This window comes from Vigna umbellata, unplaced genomic scaffold, assembly GCF_029865625.1.
Source record: "Vigna umbellata cultivar VRB3 unplaced genomic scaffold, Vumbellata_1.0 scaffold_783, whole genome shotgun sequence".
Taxonomy (NCBI): Eukaryota; Viridiplantae; Streptophyta; class Magnoliopsida; order Fabales; family Fabaceae; genus Vigna; species Vigna umbellata.
In genome coordinates, this window is record NW_028274549.1 from 5,913 (window position 1) to 21,351 (window position 15,439).

General features: G+C 31.8%; 1 protein-coding gene across 2 annotated transcripts; it reads left to right on the forward strand.

Annotated features, from left to right (window-relative positions):
* The first annotated feature begins 2,541 nt into the window (after nt 1-2,541).
* On the forward strand, nt 2,542-4,177 carry LOC124833285 (myb-related protein 315-like). 2 transcript variants are annotated; one of them, XM_047307730.2, is made up of 4 exons: nt 2,542-2,753; nt 2,865-3,010; nt 3,118-3,247; nt 3,433-4,177. In XM_047307730.2, coding segments are annotated over exons 1-4 (846 nt in total). In that variant the 5' UTR covers nt 2,542-2,751; the 3' UTR covers nt 4,001-4,177. The 2 variants fall into 2 exon arrangements, with proteins under 2 accessions (XP_047163686.1, XP_047163684.2); XM_047307728.2 differs by lacking the exon at nt 2,542-2,753 and having other exon boundaries at nt 2,789-3,010.
* Nucleotides 4,178-15,439: the final 11,262 nt, after the last annotated feature.

Below are 15,439 nucleotides of genomic sequence, written 5' to 3' on the forward strand. Positions count from 1 at the left end.
GAAGAAAAAAATAAAAAATGAGAACAAAAATATCAAATCATTTTCTCCACAAAAGAAAACGTGTGACAGCCAGATTGAGTACTGAAAAAATTAAAAAATAATAAAAAAAAAAATAATAAATGTCTTAATAAATTTTGTTATTCTTTATTATATTTGAGTTTATATTTTATTATTTATTAACATTTAATATTATGTTTTATAAAATAAATAAATAAAATACTTAATGTAATTTCTATCAATTTCTAATATACCACATATAATTAAAAAGTTTTCTCAATATATCACATATATATAAAAAAATTTCAAAAAATTTGAGATACTATGATACCCTGTGTCCCTTGTAGGTCCGCAGACCCTAACGGTTGATGTAACAAGTGTTTCTGCCTTGTGTTTGTAACGAGTTCGTTATCTATTTTTCATTTTCAGTTGATCAATAAAATAAAAGATAATTAAAATTGATTTATATTTAAGTCTATGAAACTTAATTTTTATTTATATTTGAAACTAGAGAGTAAGTTTATTGGAGTGGTAGTCCAACTCAAAAGATACATTTATTATATATATTTACTTTAGTGTCACATTTTTTTCCAAATATATACTCAGTGACTTGAAAAATTAGTGTTAGATGTGTAATTGCAAAAAACAAATGTGAAAAAATAAAAGTAATAATAAATATTTGCGTTTTTGCTTTAACCTAATAAATATCTTTTAAGATTAGCCAATAATCATTTGTTTGCATTGTAATTAATATATAAAGAAGGAAAATGTTGTAATTTTCACTCACTACAAAAATAAATAAGAATAGAAATTTTAGTAAGACTATTTTTCTTAAAATAAAAATAAGAACTATTGATGCTCAAAAGTTTGGTACAAATCAATAGAATGCATTTTATAAATACAACTTCAAGTAAAATTCTTAATGTACAATATTTCATTCTCAACAAAAGTGAACTGAGAATTCACGAGACAGAAAACTCTTTAAACTCAAACAAAATAAAATTAACTAATTTTACATTAAAAATGATAGTTAGATGTATTTAATATGTTTTTTTTTACTTCATACAATACATGAATATATTTTCTAAAGTACATATAACAATATTGGAGATGATTCCTAAATTTAAATACAATAATATTTTAAAAAAATAACTTTAAATAAAACTTTTGAAATTGGAAGCGGCTTATATTTAATAACAATGAACATAAACATAACTCACTTTTTCTCGTGCTGTTTAATCGTAGCATACAAACCCATTTAGGCAACCATGGTCAAATGTTTCTATTCTAATTTTGTGCAAAAATTTGATTATATGATGCAAAATTGCCAAATGTTTGTGCTACTAATGTCTCCTAATTAGGAGAATGGTGGGTTCTAAATTAACAATTTTTTTTGCAACTTATGATTAAAGCTTAAGGGCCACTAGCTTTTCCTTTTTTCTTTCTTCCTCATTTTAGGGTCTTTTGGTTAGTCTTAATCATTAGTCAAAAGATCTTCTAGGGCAATGCACATTAACAAAAATGATTAGAACTTAGGTTAAACCAATGTTGTGTTTTTGACATTTAACATGTGTGCATATATAACCGTACCCTTGTACTTTATTTCAGTCTCACTCACAATTGATTACTTGTTTTTAACTTGTAAAAGAAAACAAAGTTGAAACACACGGTACATATTGAAGGTAGCTAGGAGATAGATCCACTTTTTTACTAACCTCTTTACTCTTTTGAATGATTAGGATTAACACCCCTCTTGATTAAATTTATGCAAATCAATGTTCTTTTCGGAAAGATTTAAACTTTTTAATAAAATATTGCAGTCACAAAAAATAAAATACTCCTACATTTCTAAAACTTACAATGAATATGTTAAAACATGTTGTCATACTGTTTATGAAAAAGGGCATTAGACAAAGAAGAGCTGGTCACTGTCTGTAACTAAGTTAAGAACTCTTTGATTAAAATTTACTAGAGAAAGAAGAAACGGAAGATAGTAAAAATTTCAATACATAATGTAAAACAATTATCAATTTAATTAATTTCTATTAAAGAAACTGACTAACTATTTTTAATTCTTCTCACAATTCCATCTTTTTAATACAGAAAATTTGAATATAACACTTTCCTCTAGAAACTTAATCTCAATGTCACTAAACTATAAGTGGTAAAAAATTACTAACTTGGCCAAAAGATAACATGAAGCTGAGATAGAACAACTAAAGCAAGCACCAAAGTTTGATATATATTAAAACAAAAAATATGTTCCGACTGCTTATATATGCTTTTGTTGTACCTTATTCGTTGTCAATTTTCCAATGTTCCAATCCCCAAATCAATGGAAGAATTTCATGATATCAGTCATAACTGGTGAAGGTATATATATATATATGGTGAAAGATGAAAAGAGGGAATTGCTTACAAGGACAAAGCTTGCCAGCCATTTGGGACCAGGGAATCCCATCAAACTCAATATTTTTATGGTGCTTGCAAGGAATGGTATCAACAAAAGAAGATTTTGGGTGCAAATAATGAAAAATTGTCAACAGGGTGGACTCAGGACTCAGAGATGGTTATTTTTTCTTGCATTGAAAAATTTTGTGGTTGAACAGAAACTCTTGATCTTGTCTGAAGAAGGGTGGTGGTGAGCATCATTTTATAATGACAACCCTTGCATGCCTTTCACAGCTTTCAACTAAAGCAACTTCCATCCAATCATTTGTCACCCCTCTCAAAGGACACCTTGCCCTTATTTAAATGTCTGAATGAACTGGCAGCATCTTTGCTTCAACCTCAATTAAGCTGCTTTTTAAGTGCCCTTCCTTTTGTTAACTCTCAGGGGAATCTAATATCTTGTTTTTCTGCAAAAGGGTAGGTTCCAAAATGGGCAGACAACCTTGTTGTGATAAGGTTGGTTTGAAGAGAGGTCCATGGACTATTGAGGAAGATCACAAGCTTATGAATTTCATTCTCAACAATGGTATTCACTGCTGGAGAGCAGTTCCCAAGCTAGCAGGTATTTCCTTTGTGAAAAATTTGTTTACTTGTGACTTTGCCTTAAAGTTGTGTATCATTTGAATTCTGCATTTTTCCTTTTTCTTTCTGTTTGGCATTGTGGTGAAGGATTGCTGAGATGTGGAAAGAGCTGCAGATTGAGATGGATTAATTATCTGAGACCAGACCTCAAGAGAGGTGGATTTACTGAAATGGAAGAGGATCAAATTATACAACTACATTCATGTCTCGGTAACAGGTATCTATATGTATATATAGTTATATGTTGTATGTTACATGTTTATGGCATGGTTTTTGGACAGTGTATTTGAAAAACCTTAATTCTGCCACCAAAATCACAATCCTATGCAATCTTCTCAAAAACTTAAATCATACTTTACAGATTTATAGATGTCTTGTAACACAATGAAGCACATTTTTCAGGTGGTCTAAGATTGCTTCACATTTTCCAGGGAGGACAGATAATGAAATCAAGAACCATTGGAACACAAAGATAAAAAAGAGGTTGAAGGTCCTTGGTTTGGACCCTTTGACCCTGATGCCAATTGAGCAAAAGCAGCAACAGTCTGGTAATGATGACAAACTCAAGACAGAGAAACAGAAAAAAAGCACTTCAAAAGGGTCTGACCAAGGTGTGGATAGCAAACCCTTGGACATGCATGCCACAGGAGAAGAGCCAAAAACAGAAGACAAAATGGAAGAAAAAAAGGTAACGTGGGATGACACCACTGGTTTTCTGAACAATTATGAAATGTTGTGCTCACAGTTGGAGTTGGGGTCATGGTTGAGCCAAGAAACCAAAGCCAGCACCAGCTCTTACTGTAGTTCTTCTTTCTCACTGGATGATTCTAGCAACCTTTCTGTCTGTGAATCCTCTTATCTTCAGGAAAATTCCTTGCAACAATGGGTTGAGGATTTGGATTCCAGTCTCTCATGGGATAGCTTCAATCCACTTCACACTGATTTTCCCTTCTTCGAAAATAGGCAATAAGCATAATTCCCTCATAACACCATCCCATTCTTACAATCTCTCCAGCAATAAAATGCTGCAAAATATCTTGTCATCAAGAATGCCACTTTAATTCTACAAATTCAATGGTTTATTGTAATGTGATTCCATATTGTTGAATGTGAATTGGATACATTGTCATGGTTTGCTCCTTTTCCACTTATTGGATTGAATTCCTCACAAACATTCTCACACTTTACGTCATACAGATCATTTCTAACTTAAAAGTTGTTACAAATACTGATGAATATATATATATGGGTTTGCTAACGTACACCTGTTTTTCAGTTGGTACATTTTAGCAATGTTTATTGGGTTTTAGTAGACAAAAATACCCTTATATATTATGGATTCTAAGTTTTAAGGTTAAGGGATTCTCACTCACCTCCCTCATTCCTCTCAACCCTTTTTTTTTCATCTCTCTCACTCCAACCTTTTCTCTGTCATCCCTACTGTAGGCCCCCAATTGAAAAAAATCATAAACACTTGTCGTTAAACAATTTGCCTTTGTAAAGAGTTGAGTCATTGACATATTCACCTTTCAGGAAAAGGTTCATTCAAGATTTCTTCAATTTCACCATCTTCACTAACCTCTCTAATTTCATCATCTGCATATGTTGAATCATCATCTCTAAAAAAACCCTCCAAGCCAATTACCAATTCCTTCCGATGTCATTATGCTTGTGAAAATTAGATAAAATTATATACGACAAAAATTATAAAATGAAAACTCATTATAAAATCATTTTTTGTAAGAAATTTTTTAACAAGTATTTTTTATTTTTTCCAAGCCTGTGAAAATGGGATAAAATTAGATAAGACAGAAATTATAAAATGAAAAGTCATTATAAAATCATGTAAGATTGTTTAACAGCCAATGTTTCTGATTTTTTTTACCATAGGATGACATAGAAAATGTTGGAGTGAGAGAAATGAAAGAGAAAGGGTTGAGAGAAACGAGGGAAACGGGGGAGGTGAGTAAGGGTTTGTGGGGTTCTTTCTTAAAACTTAGACATGATATATAAGGGTATTTTCGGCTACTAAAACCCGATACACATTGCTAAAATATACCAACTGAAAAACAGGCGTGTTTAGCAAACCCCATATAATATATATATATATATATATATATATATATATATATATATATATATATATATATATATATATATAATATATATATATATATATATATATATATAAAGTAGTATTCTTTGCTTCAAGAAATACAAAGATTAAAAAAAAAACAGTTTGTGAAACTTGTTAATAATTTGAACCATATGATAAATAGAAAATAATTTAATAGATTAAAATGTAAGATTGTAATTATATTGATTAAAAATAATATAAAATAAAATTTAATTACTTAAAATTAATTTAAAATAAAATCTAAATGATTGGTTTTAAAAAAAAAATCATAGATTTATTTAATTTAAAATAAAATTTAAGATACCCATTTTTGCTTCTCTCCATTGTATCTGACGGTTTTATTAAAGTTGTCACACACATCATCATGAAGTGTCCAAGGTTTTCCTTGTTTGGTCACTTTCTGCTGCTTGTTTCAATCTATCATTTTTGTTGTTCTCCCTTTGTTCCTTTTGAGAGGACAAAGCTTTATCCTTTTAAATAAGTTCATGACTTCTGCAAATTTAAAATATTTTTTATATACAATTTTATAATATATTCATACCTCCACTTAACGTTTGAATATATATATTCAATAGTAAAAAATAGGATTTTTAAATCGCCTATTATGTCTTGGTTCTCGAAAACTCGAGACGTATAAAAATACGGTGGCAGAAATGTAATTATAAAAACATTATATGCCTCGGTTTTTCTAAACCCGGTGTCTAAAAGGGTATACTGCCTCGGTTAATTAAAAGACCGAGGCAGAAAATTGTGCTGACCAATTAAAAAAATAATATTTGCTTTTTCGAGGAGAGTTATTGCACCGGTTGCAGATTAATCGAAGTCGTATAACATTTATGCCTCAATTTTATTGTAACCGATGCCTATACAACTTTCACTACTCAGACGTTTCCTTTCCCAACGTTCCAAAACTTTTCGTCTTTCTCTCTCTCAGTCCAATATTTCACATTTTTCTGCTTCTCCCTAGTGTAGTACTCAACCTTCACCGGCGACATCTTTGAGGTCAATGACGGGGATCTCGAACTGGGTATGGATCCGATCGGCAGAGACGGCGATGTCTTCCGGCGGCATGAGGTGGGTACGGGTGCTTGAGCTGCTACTGTGGATGCATCTTCAACCGCATCATCAACCTCATCTGCAAATCGCCGTCGTGCTTGCGTTCCTCAGCAGAATCGCGCTGGCGCTATCTTCCATGGCGATCTTCACGAAGCTCCGGCGTTGGCCTTGCAACCTCCATCTACGCGCCACCATTCATCTTCATCACCAAGCCGCTCCAGATCCGCTCCACAACGTCACCGTCGTTGCCTCCCCGCCGTTGCCTTGTCGTCGCGTGGTGAAGACAGTGTTGCCGCCGCATTGCCGCCATCGTCACGTGGTCTTCCTGGGTTCTAACTGCATCGTCGCGTTGTCTTTGATGGACGAAGATGATAATGGACGAAGGTGGTCTACGGTGGTGTTTTGGGTGGTCCGATGTGAGAAAGACGGTGGTGTTTGGCGGCATGTGATGTTTGGCGACGTGTGGTGTTTGGCAGCGTGAGAAAGACGGGGGCATCCTGATGGGGAAACCAGGAAGAGCATACTGCCTCGGTTCCCTTTGAACCGATTCTAATCCTATGTTGTTTTGCCTCAGGTTCACAGTCGAGGCATAAAAATGCAGACCTTTTATCTCGTCTGGATATGCTTCGGGTCAAGAACCGGTGCCTATAGGCTAAAATAACCAGTGTCATAACCTTGACTGCACTAGCTAATGTTTAAAGCTGATTACTATTTAAATAATTTATTACATTATTTATTGATTTGCTATAATTATTCATATAATTGATTATTCTTTTATGATATTTAAATATTTGTATTATTTGATTATTTGATTTGCATCATTTTGTGGTTACATTTTGTACTTAAATAAGACTTTTTTTAATAATAATACACACGTAAATTAGTCTTCAATAATGTTTTAATCAACTTAGCTAGTGGGAGCATTTTTTCACAATCCTTTATATGTCTCAATCCAAACTCTTTCTAATCATTTTCTCATCTACACTTATATCTTATATTCTTATTTTGTTTAAGAATTGTTTGATTTTATTGATTTTCACCTAAATCTTATTATTATTATTATGACGATTATTAATTGTTATTTATATTTGGTTATTTTTCTAACATTTAATATTATTATATTAATTTTATAGTTTCATACATGAAAAATAATTATTATTAATATTTTATTTGCAAGTTCTAAAGAGGTTAAACCTTGCAAAAATTTGAATTTGTGGCTATGAGGAAGAATTATTTATCTTGGATAATAAATGCTAAAATACATTTAGATGCATTGTATCTTCATGATGTCATTAAATAAAGAAATAAGTCATTTGGGCAACTAATTTACCCATGCAACAACAATATTACAAAAATGAATTTTATAAATATTTTGAATTTATTTTCATGCTTTCTTGTGATTGAACAAAACAATTAAATTTTGATGAAAATATAATGAGATATGCAACAATATCTCTTAATAATATTTTTATGATCATAGTTGTAGTCTTGGTCGTGGTTGTAGTGATCATGTTTGTGGACATGGTCTTGAAGAAAATTTCAAAAAGACATTCTATCATCAGAAGTGGAACAATAATGTGAAAAAGATGACAAATAAAATTAAAATATAAGTTATCATTGCGGTGATAAAGACTATTTGAGTCATACTTGTTGTACATTAAAGCATCTTAAAAACTAAGGAGAATAACATAGAAACACACCTTGCTTATGTAATGGTCATCTGGTCAAATGAATGTCACTCATCTTGATATTGTTGTTGTCTTTGCTAAACCAGATGGAAGCATCGATAACCACAATTGATGATGAGAGCGTTAAGAAATATTTTTTTTCTTTTTAGAAAATGGCAGAAGAAGTCTCTACATGATGAATTTTTTAGTTTATTTTCATTATAATTTAATTTAAGGTGAATTTTCAATGGTATTTTTATTATATATATTGGTTTAGAATATGTATGTCTAATGTTGGTATTATGTATAGGTATAATGTCAGACCTCGGAAAACGCATCCCAAAACCCTCTGCTCAGACTCATTAAAAACGCACCCAAAACCCTCTGCGCAGACGCCAGGTGTCAAGCGTCGAAGATTCGAAAATCAGATAGTGGAATGTAGGTGTCAGCAGACGAGCGGACGTTCGTTTTAAACAAAACTAATTTTTCTGAAAACCGCGTCACACTCTCTGCATGCACTCATCTTCTCCAAAATCTTGATCTTTCGAATTCTCCTTCTTCTCTCTAAGGGTTCTATCTTCTCTCTAAAGAAACTCACCCTTTTCAGAGACCATAGAAGCATTTCCGGCGTCTCAAGCTTCACTTTGAACCGAACAGTTCTGGATTCTGAAACTGGTAAGTTTCTCGTCTTTATTTGTTCGTCCGTGTGAACATGCAAGCCAAGCTCTGGTTGCATGCAGTCACCTTATCTGAACCAATCTTGGTTTTCTGTAACTTGTTTTAGTTGAAGAGTTTGGTTGAGCGTTGAGGGTAGAAGAAATCTTATTTCTGCGAACTAAGTTTAGTCTGAAGGACGTACGTTCACACTAGAGGTAAGGGAAGCTTATTTAATTTAATTTGATTGGTTTGCTGATGAACTGTCTGAACGTTCGTTTAGTTGACTGAATGATTTTGATGCATGATGGTTGATATGATTATATGGAATGAACGTTCGTTTATTGGATAAGATGAAATGAAATATGAATGAATTAGGTTATAATGTATGAAATATGTTAAACTTATATGATATGTGCTGTATGAGATATGAAAATTGATTATGATAGGAATTTTATAAAGTTCTGAAGTTATGAAGTTATAAGTTAAGAAAAATGAGTTGGAATGTAAAAGATTTTGTATATGAGATTTCACTATGATAAAGTACGTTCGTCACTGAATGGTCATTGACCGTTCGATTTTCCTGTTGAACATTGTTGAAATGGGATTCTTTCATTTGGAAAGAATTCTAGTTGAGGACGAACGCCCTCTGGTAATAATGTTATATTTGAGCGTTCGGCCAAGCGTAGATGCCCCTGAGTGTTATGTGAGGAATTGAGAATCTTGTAAACATATAGTTGGATACTTAGTCATTCTTAAACCCTATCTCCATCATCTCGTATTATATTTATTACTATCAATATTTCTATTATGAGTTTAAATCAGTAATGGGTCTCAACCCAAGCTCTCGTAATGAGTGTCGCTCGGTCTTATACCGAACGCTCGTAATCGTTTTAATTTATTTAAACTTGATGAAGCAGCGTTTGTTCAAATTCAGTAAATCCTTTTACCGTGCTCGGTCATTGACAGGCATTAAGGTTCCTGTATATGACTGATTCTAAACTATGGTTATTTAACGTTCTGATGTGTCTACGTTCATTTGATCCGGCCTAGAGCCTTCGTACTTACTCTATTCTTTGAGTGAGGGTCTGAACTCACGAGAGTCAGTTCATTTAACTGATTCACAATGTCAATAACGTTCGTTACATTATATATATATATATATATATATATATATATATATATATATTTTACCCAGGATAAATTCTTGAATCTAAAAGTAATTCTCTTGGTCTCATTCTATTCTGGAACTGGAGATCTCTATGTCTCGTTCCATGCGTTCGTCCTCGTTCTGAGTGAGGATAGAACGTTCGGTATTTGGTGTCTTTATAAACCTTTGAACAGAGATGATATTTAACTTATTAACAATAAAGATGAATTTGAGAAAAGTGATAATGAAAGATGGAATTGAGAATGATTATGAATGAAATAAGAAGAGAATGTGATATGAATGAAATGATGTGAAGTTGAACGAGCGTTCCGGGGAGGAACGACTCATGGATGAATATTGAATTTGTAAAGTATGAATGTGGACAAAGCTTGGCTGGCGGTTCATCCTGATGTTCCGTGAGTACTCGTCCTCACGTAGAGGAGGGTAGGTCATGTGTGGGAACGACAGGAGGTCCTAGTCCTTAGGAGTACTTTGGACGGAACGGACTAACCTCGGGTGGCAGCTGATGAGAATTCCAGTTACTACATCACCTGGGTGCACGAATCGTCGTAGCTACACAGAATTCATACAGTCCGGACGGTCGGTCTAGTATCAGGATTTGATTGAATTGTTTATTGAAATGTATTTGAATGTGCTGGCATATGAAAATGTATGTTATTACTTGAATTAAATTACATAAGCTTACCCTGTGTTTTCATTGTGTTATCCTGTCTCTGTACGTCCGTCTTGTCTTTGCAATGATCATCCGTGTGGATGTGAGCAGATGGAAGCGCGCTACTTGAAGAGGCGCTGGAAGAAGAAATTTTGGAAGATGCAAATCTGGTAGAAGTTGAAGTAAAGACCGAACCATAGAGCATTCGGTTTTGTAATTAGCAGTTTAGCATGAAGTGACCGTTCGGTCACTTCCTTTCCTTTTTGATTTTGACCGATCGGTACTTTGGCTTTTGTAAGCCGTTCGGTCATGTTTCCTTTATTTTTAGTACAGTTTACTTTTGGGACTTATGTAAGGTCGTTCGGCCAAAACCGTACGCTTGAGTAGTGTAAGACTGAACTGTTTTATTATTAAATGTAATTATTCTATTATATGGTTTATTAGTATATTTTTGGGATGTTACATATAAGAATATTTTTTTCTTTTGTATTATAGAATTATATATGAATTGAGTGTATAATGAGCATTAATTATTATATAGATCTTATATAGTAATTGTTACAGAAGTGTGAAGGGAGATATTCAAATAACAATATTATACATTATGCATATATTACAAATAAATATTGTTTAAGTTAATATACTTATGTGTAATGATGAAAATAGGTGTTTTCATAATTTGTGATTTTGATTTTGTTACACTAGACATATATAAAGGTTCAAAGATTTTTCAAATGATGTTTTATACTTAGAGTTATTTAATAGTACATGATAATATATGACTTGGGGAGTTGATTAATTTTGGGTGGTACCTACAACGAGTTGATGTTATTAAGTTCATTAAATTTTAATTATATCTATGATCATTTAGTATGCAGGAGCGTTGTATAGACTAACAAATTGTGTCTTGAAACACATATAATACGGCTTATACTACGCATATATGAGTACAATGCATGTGATTGTAAGCCAAAAGCTTACGAATCAAAATGAATTTCTTGTTTGGTATGATTGGTTGGGTCATCCTAGATATATCATGATGTGAAAAATAATTGAAAGCTCATGTGGATACCTACTTAAGAGTCAAAAATTTCTTTAGTCCAATGATTTCTCATGTACTGCATGTTCAAAGGATAATTCATTTACAAAATTAGTTAATCAATTACCAGATGTTTTGAGTGACACAAAAAAGTAGCTAAATCACATATACCAGTGATTAATGCTTCAAATAGAATTTATATTAATTCATAAATGATTGAAGTGTGGTAGGCCTGTTAGATCCAAAGACACACTTGAAGCGTGGTAGGCTTATTGGTTCCAAAGATAAAATCCCTTGAATGAGAAAATGAGTTAAAAGACAAGATGACCTAATTGAAAAGGGGGAAATCTAAAAAAATTTAATTGACATAATTAATTATTTGGTTCCAGAAATAATGAGATCTCAATAAATTATGTCATGAATAAGATAATATGGAACCAAGATGAAGTCAAAATTGACGAGATTTTTTCATATAATACAATGATGGCTGTTATGAGTGACAATAAGGATCAAGAACCAATAATCATTGAAGATTGTTGAAAAATAAATGATTGGCCAAAATGGAAAGATGTAATAGAAGCATAAATAGATTTTCTTGCCAAACAAAAAGGTTTTTGGACTTGTAGTTGACACACTTGAGGATGTAAAACTCGTTGAGTATAGTTGGATTTTTGTGCAAAACCAAAATGAGAATGATGAAATTGTTAGATACAAAGCATAATTTGCTCCTCAAGGTTTTTCACAAAGACCTGGTATTGATTTTTAAGAAGACATATTCATTGGTATTGAATGCAATCATATTTCAACATTTGATTAGCCTAGTTAAACAAGAAGGTTTGCATTTATATTTAGTGAATGATGTTATAACATATTTGTAAGATTCTCTTAAGAATGATATTTAGATGAAATTCCTTAAAGGATTTAATTTTCCCAATAAGGCCAATTCTAAAGAGGATTATTCAATAAAATTGAACAAGTCGTTTATGGATTAAAGTAATCAAAATGTATGTGGTATAACAATCTTAATAAGTACTTGTTAAAAGAAGAGTATTTGTCCTTATATTATATGAAAATTTTAGAAAATTAATTTCTCATAATTTGTGTTTATGTAGATGACATATTGGAACACCTTATGAGCTCACAAAGATAATTGATTACTTAAAGAAAGAATTTGAGATGAAGGATCCTTGAAATACAAAGTTTTGTTTGAACTACAAATTGAGTATTTAAATAAAGGTGTTTTTCGTACATTAAGAGATATATAAGGGGTTCTATATAACAAGTCATGTCCTTTATGAATTCCAATGGTTATGAGGTCGTTATATGTTCATAAAGGCCCTTTTAGACTTCAAGAAAAGGATGAAGAACTTCTTAATCCAGAAATATCATATTTTAGTATTATAGGAACACTAATGTATCTTGTTAATTATACTCAACCTAATATAGCATTGACTACAAATTTGTTGACCAAGATATAAATAGTTCTTCACCTACAAGAAGACATTGAACTGAAGTAAAACATATACATTGTTACCTTAAAGGTACTATGAATATGAGTTTATTTTATCCAAATGATTCAAAATCAAATCTAATGGGTTATGTAAGTGCATGTTATTTATCATATCTTTACAATGGTTGATCACAAACAAAATATTTGTCCATATGTAGTTGCATAATGATTTCATGGCGGTCTATGAAACAAACTATAATAGTAACATCATCAAATCATTCCGAATTTTATCATTACATAAAGTAAGTTGTGAATGTGTTTGGTTAAGGTCTATAATTCAATATGTGTGACAAACTTGTGGTCTATCCTCGAGAAAAATGGAATCAACAACCATATATGAAGAAAATAGTGTATTGTTCAACTGAAAGGATCATATAGAGATTCAAAAGATTCCTTCATGTGAAAAATATGACATATTTATTTACAAAGTCTTTGTCAAGAAAAACTTTTAAGTAATTAATTCATAAGATTAGACTCGATCGTCTTAATTGTGCGACTTTTCATGAAAGAGAGAAATATAATATGTAATGAACAATATTGTATTGAAAGAATAAAAAATAATATACTCTTTTTTTCTTCAATAGATTTTTTTCAAAGAAATTTTTTCAAGTAAAGTTTTAAAGGAGCACATTATCTTATGAATGACCATCCAAGGAAGATGAATTAATGGTTGTCCATTGATTTACTATAATAATTTATTACTCATATAATATTTAAATATTTGTATTAACGATATTTTTTTGTTATATTTTATATCTATAAATATGACTTTTTCCTATTAACAATAATACACACAAAATAGTCGACTTATTTTAAAATAATCACTTTTTAGTTGTAAACCGTTTTATTTTTAATTCTTTAAATTTAAATCAGTATGTGTAGGATATTCAATAATGGGCTGTTTACTTACACCATTTTAGTACTTTTTAATAGAATAATCATTTATTATAATTTTTAATATATTTATGCAAATTCATTTAGAACAATTCGAGTTATATGCGGTAGAAGAGAGAAATAATTTTAAAAAACATAAACGCAAACTAATTTCTACTTATATATAATATTAAGAATAACTTAAATTTATTGTTGGGTTAAATTACTTTGATAATTTATCAAAATTAACTATGAGAATGGTAGATGGAACATTATTGAGTGAAAGAAACCTACACTTGTTTATACTTGTGGCAATTTGTGTTAGATTATCTTCGTTAGAAAGATAAATATATCATATTTTAATTTACTTCTTATAAATATCTCTATGTGATGTTACTTTTAAGATTTTAAGGTTATATTTTTTTCAAATATAAATAAATTTTTTATGAAATTTTAATTTTAATAAATTTTTAATTCATTAAAAAAGAAGCTAATTTTAAGATGAAAAAAATATTTAGCTTAAATATTCTTTTGGTTCCTATTTTCGTCAATTTTGTTTAGTGTATTTATTTATGTTGGGTTTTTAAAATGATGCCAATTTGATAATTTATATTCAATTTGATCCTTTAACGTGACTCCAATTTTGATAATTTATGATTAATTTGGTCCTTTTTCATAACATTGTCTAACTTGTTAACAACAAATTATACACGTTGATAGTGTTTGAACGAACAATTCGATTTTTTTCTTACGAGACATATCCAGCACAATGTGAGTTAAAATCTAAATAGAAAACAACCACGTGATATCTGTCCACCACACACAAATCGGACCAATGTGATGTTGCCACATCATCTTCTTCAACTTCCCAACACATCAGAAATCTTAGTTACCACCATTAGCCACCATGCACCTATACTACATAATGCCAACAACACGTCATTTTCATCCAAAACACAAACCACACCTACACCTCTCCAAAAAGCGCAAATCCAATCTCCATCACAAGTCTAAATCACCTCACTATGAGAACCCCCCTCATGAATCATTCTCGCACGCCACCACAATCATCCTCACCCAACCACCTCACAAACATCAACGAAACACGTGCACATGAACAGGTTGACTTTGACGTTACCATCTAACATCGCACCCTTCATTGTAGATCTGAACCCAGTAAAACCCATCAACCACAGGAACCCTTCCAATGTGCAATCAGTCTTCACACCAAACCTTCACGTTGCAACTCATCATCAACCACCGCGAGTGAGACACCTATCATGAATCACTAGCTTAACCAGACCATAAACACACATGCATTGTAAGCAAACTTATGTCTATTGTGTCACAACCACATATCTCCTCCACAAAACCTCAATTGTGCCTCTCCATGCAAAGATTCATTGTGAATTAGCCACCAAGAAAGCAGTGGAGACCTGAGATCGTGAATCCACCTTGTGAGATTTGTGCGTGCAGATCAGTGGTTACAAAGGATTTAGGGTTTCACAATTTAGGGCTTGCTCGCGGTATTGGAGGAACGATTCAAGTGACGAACATGGTGCTTGAAAGCATGAAGAGGCTATGGTCTGGTAGAAAGAGATGAAAGTTGCATGAGTTGTTGGAGGTGCGATGGCTAGCAATGGTGGCCAG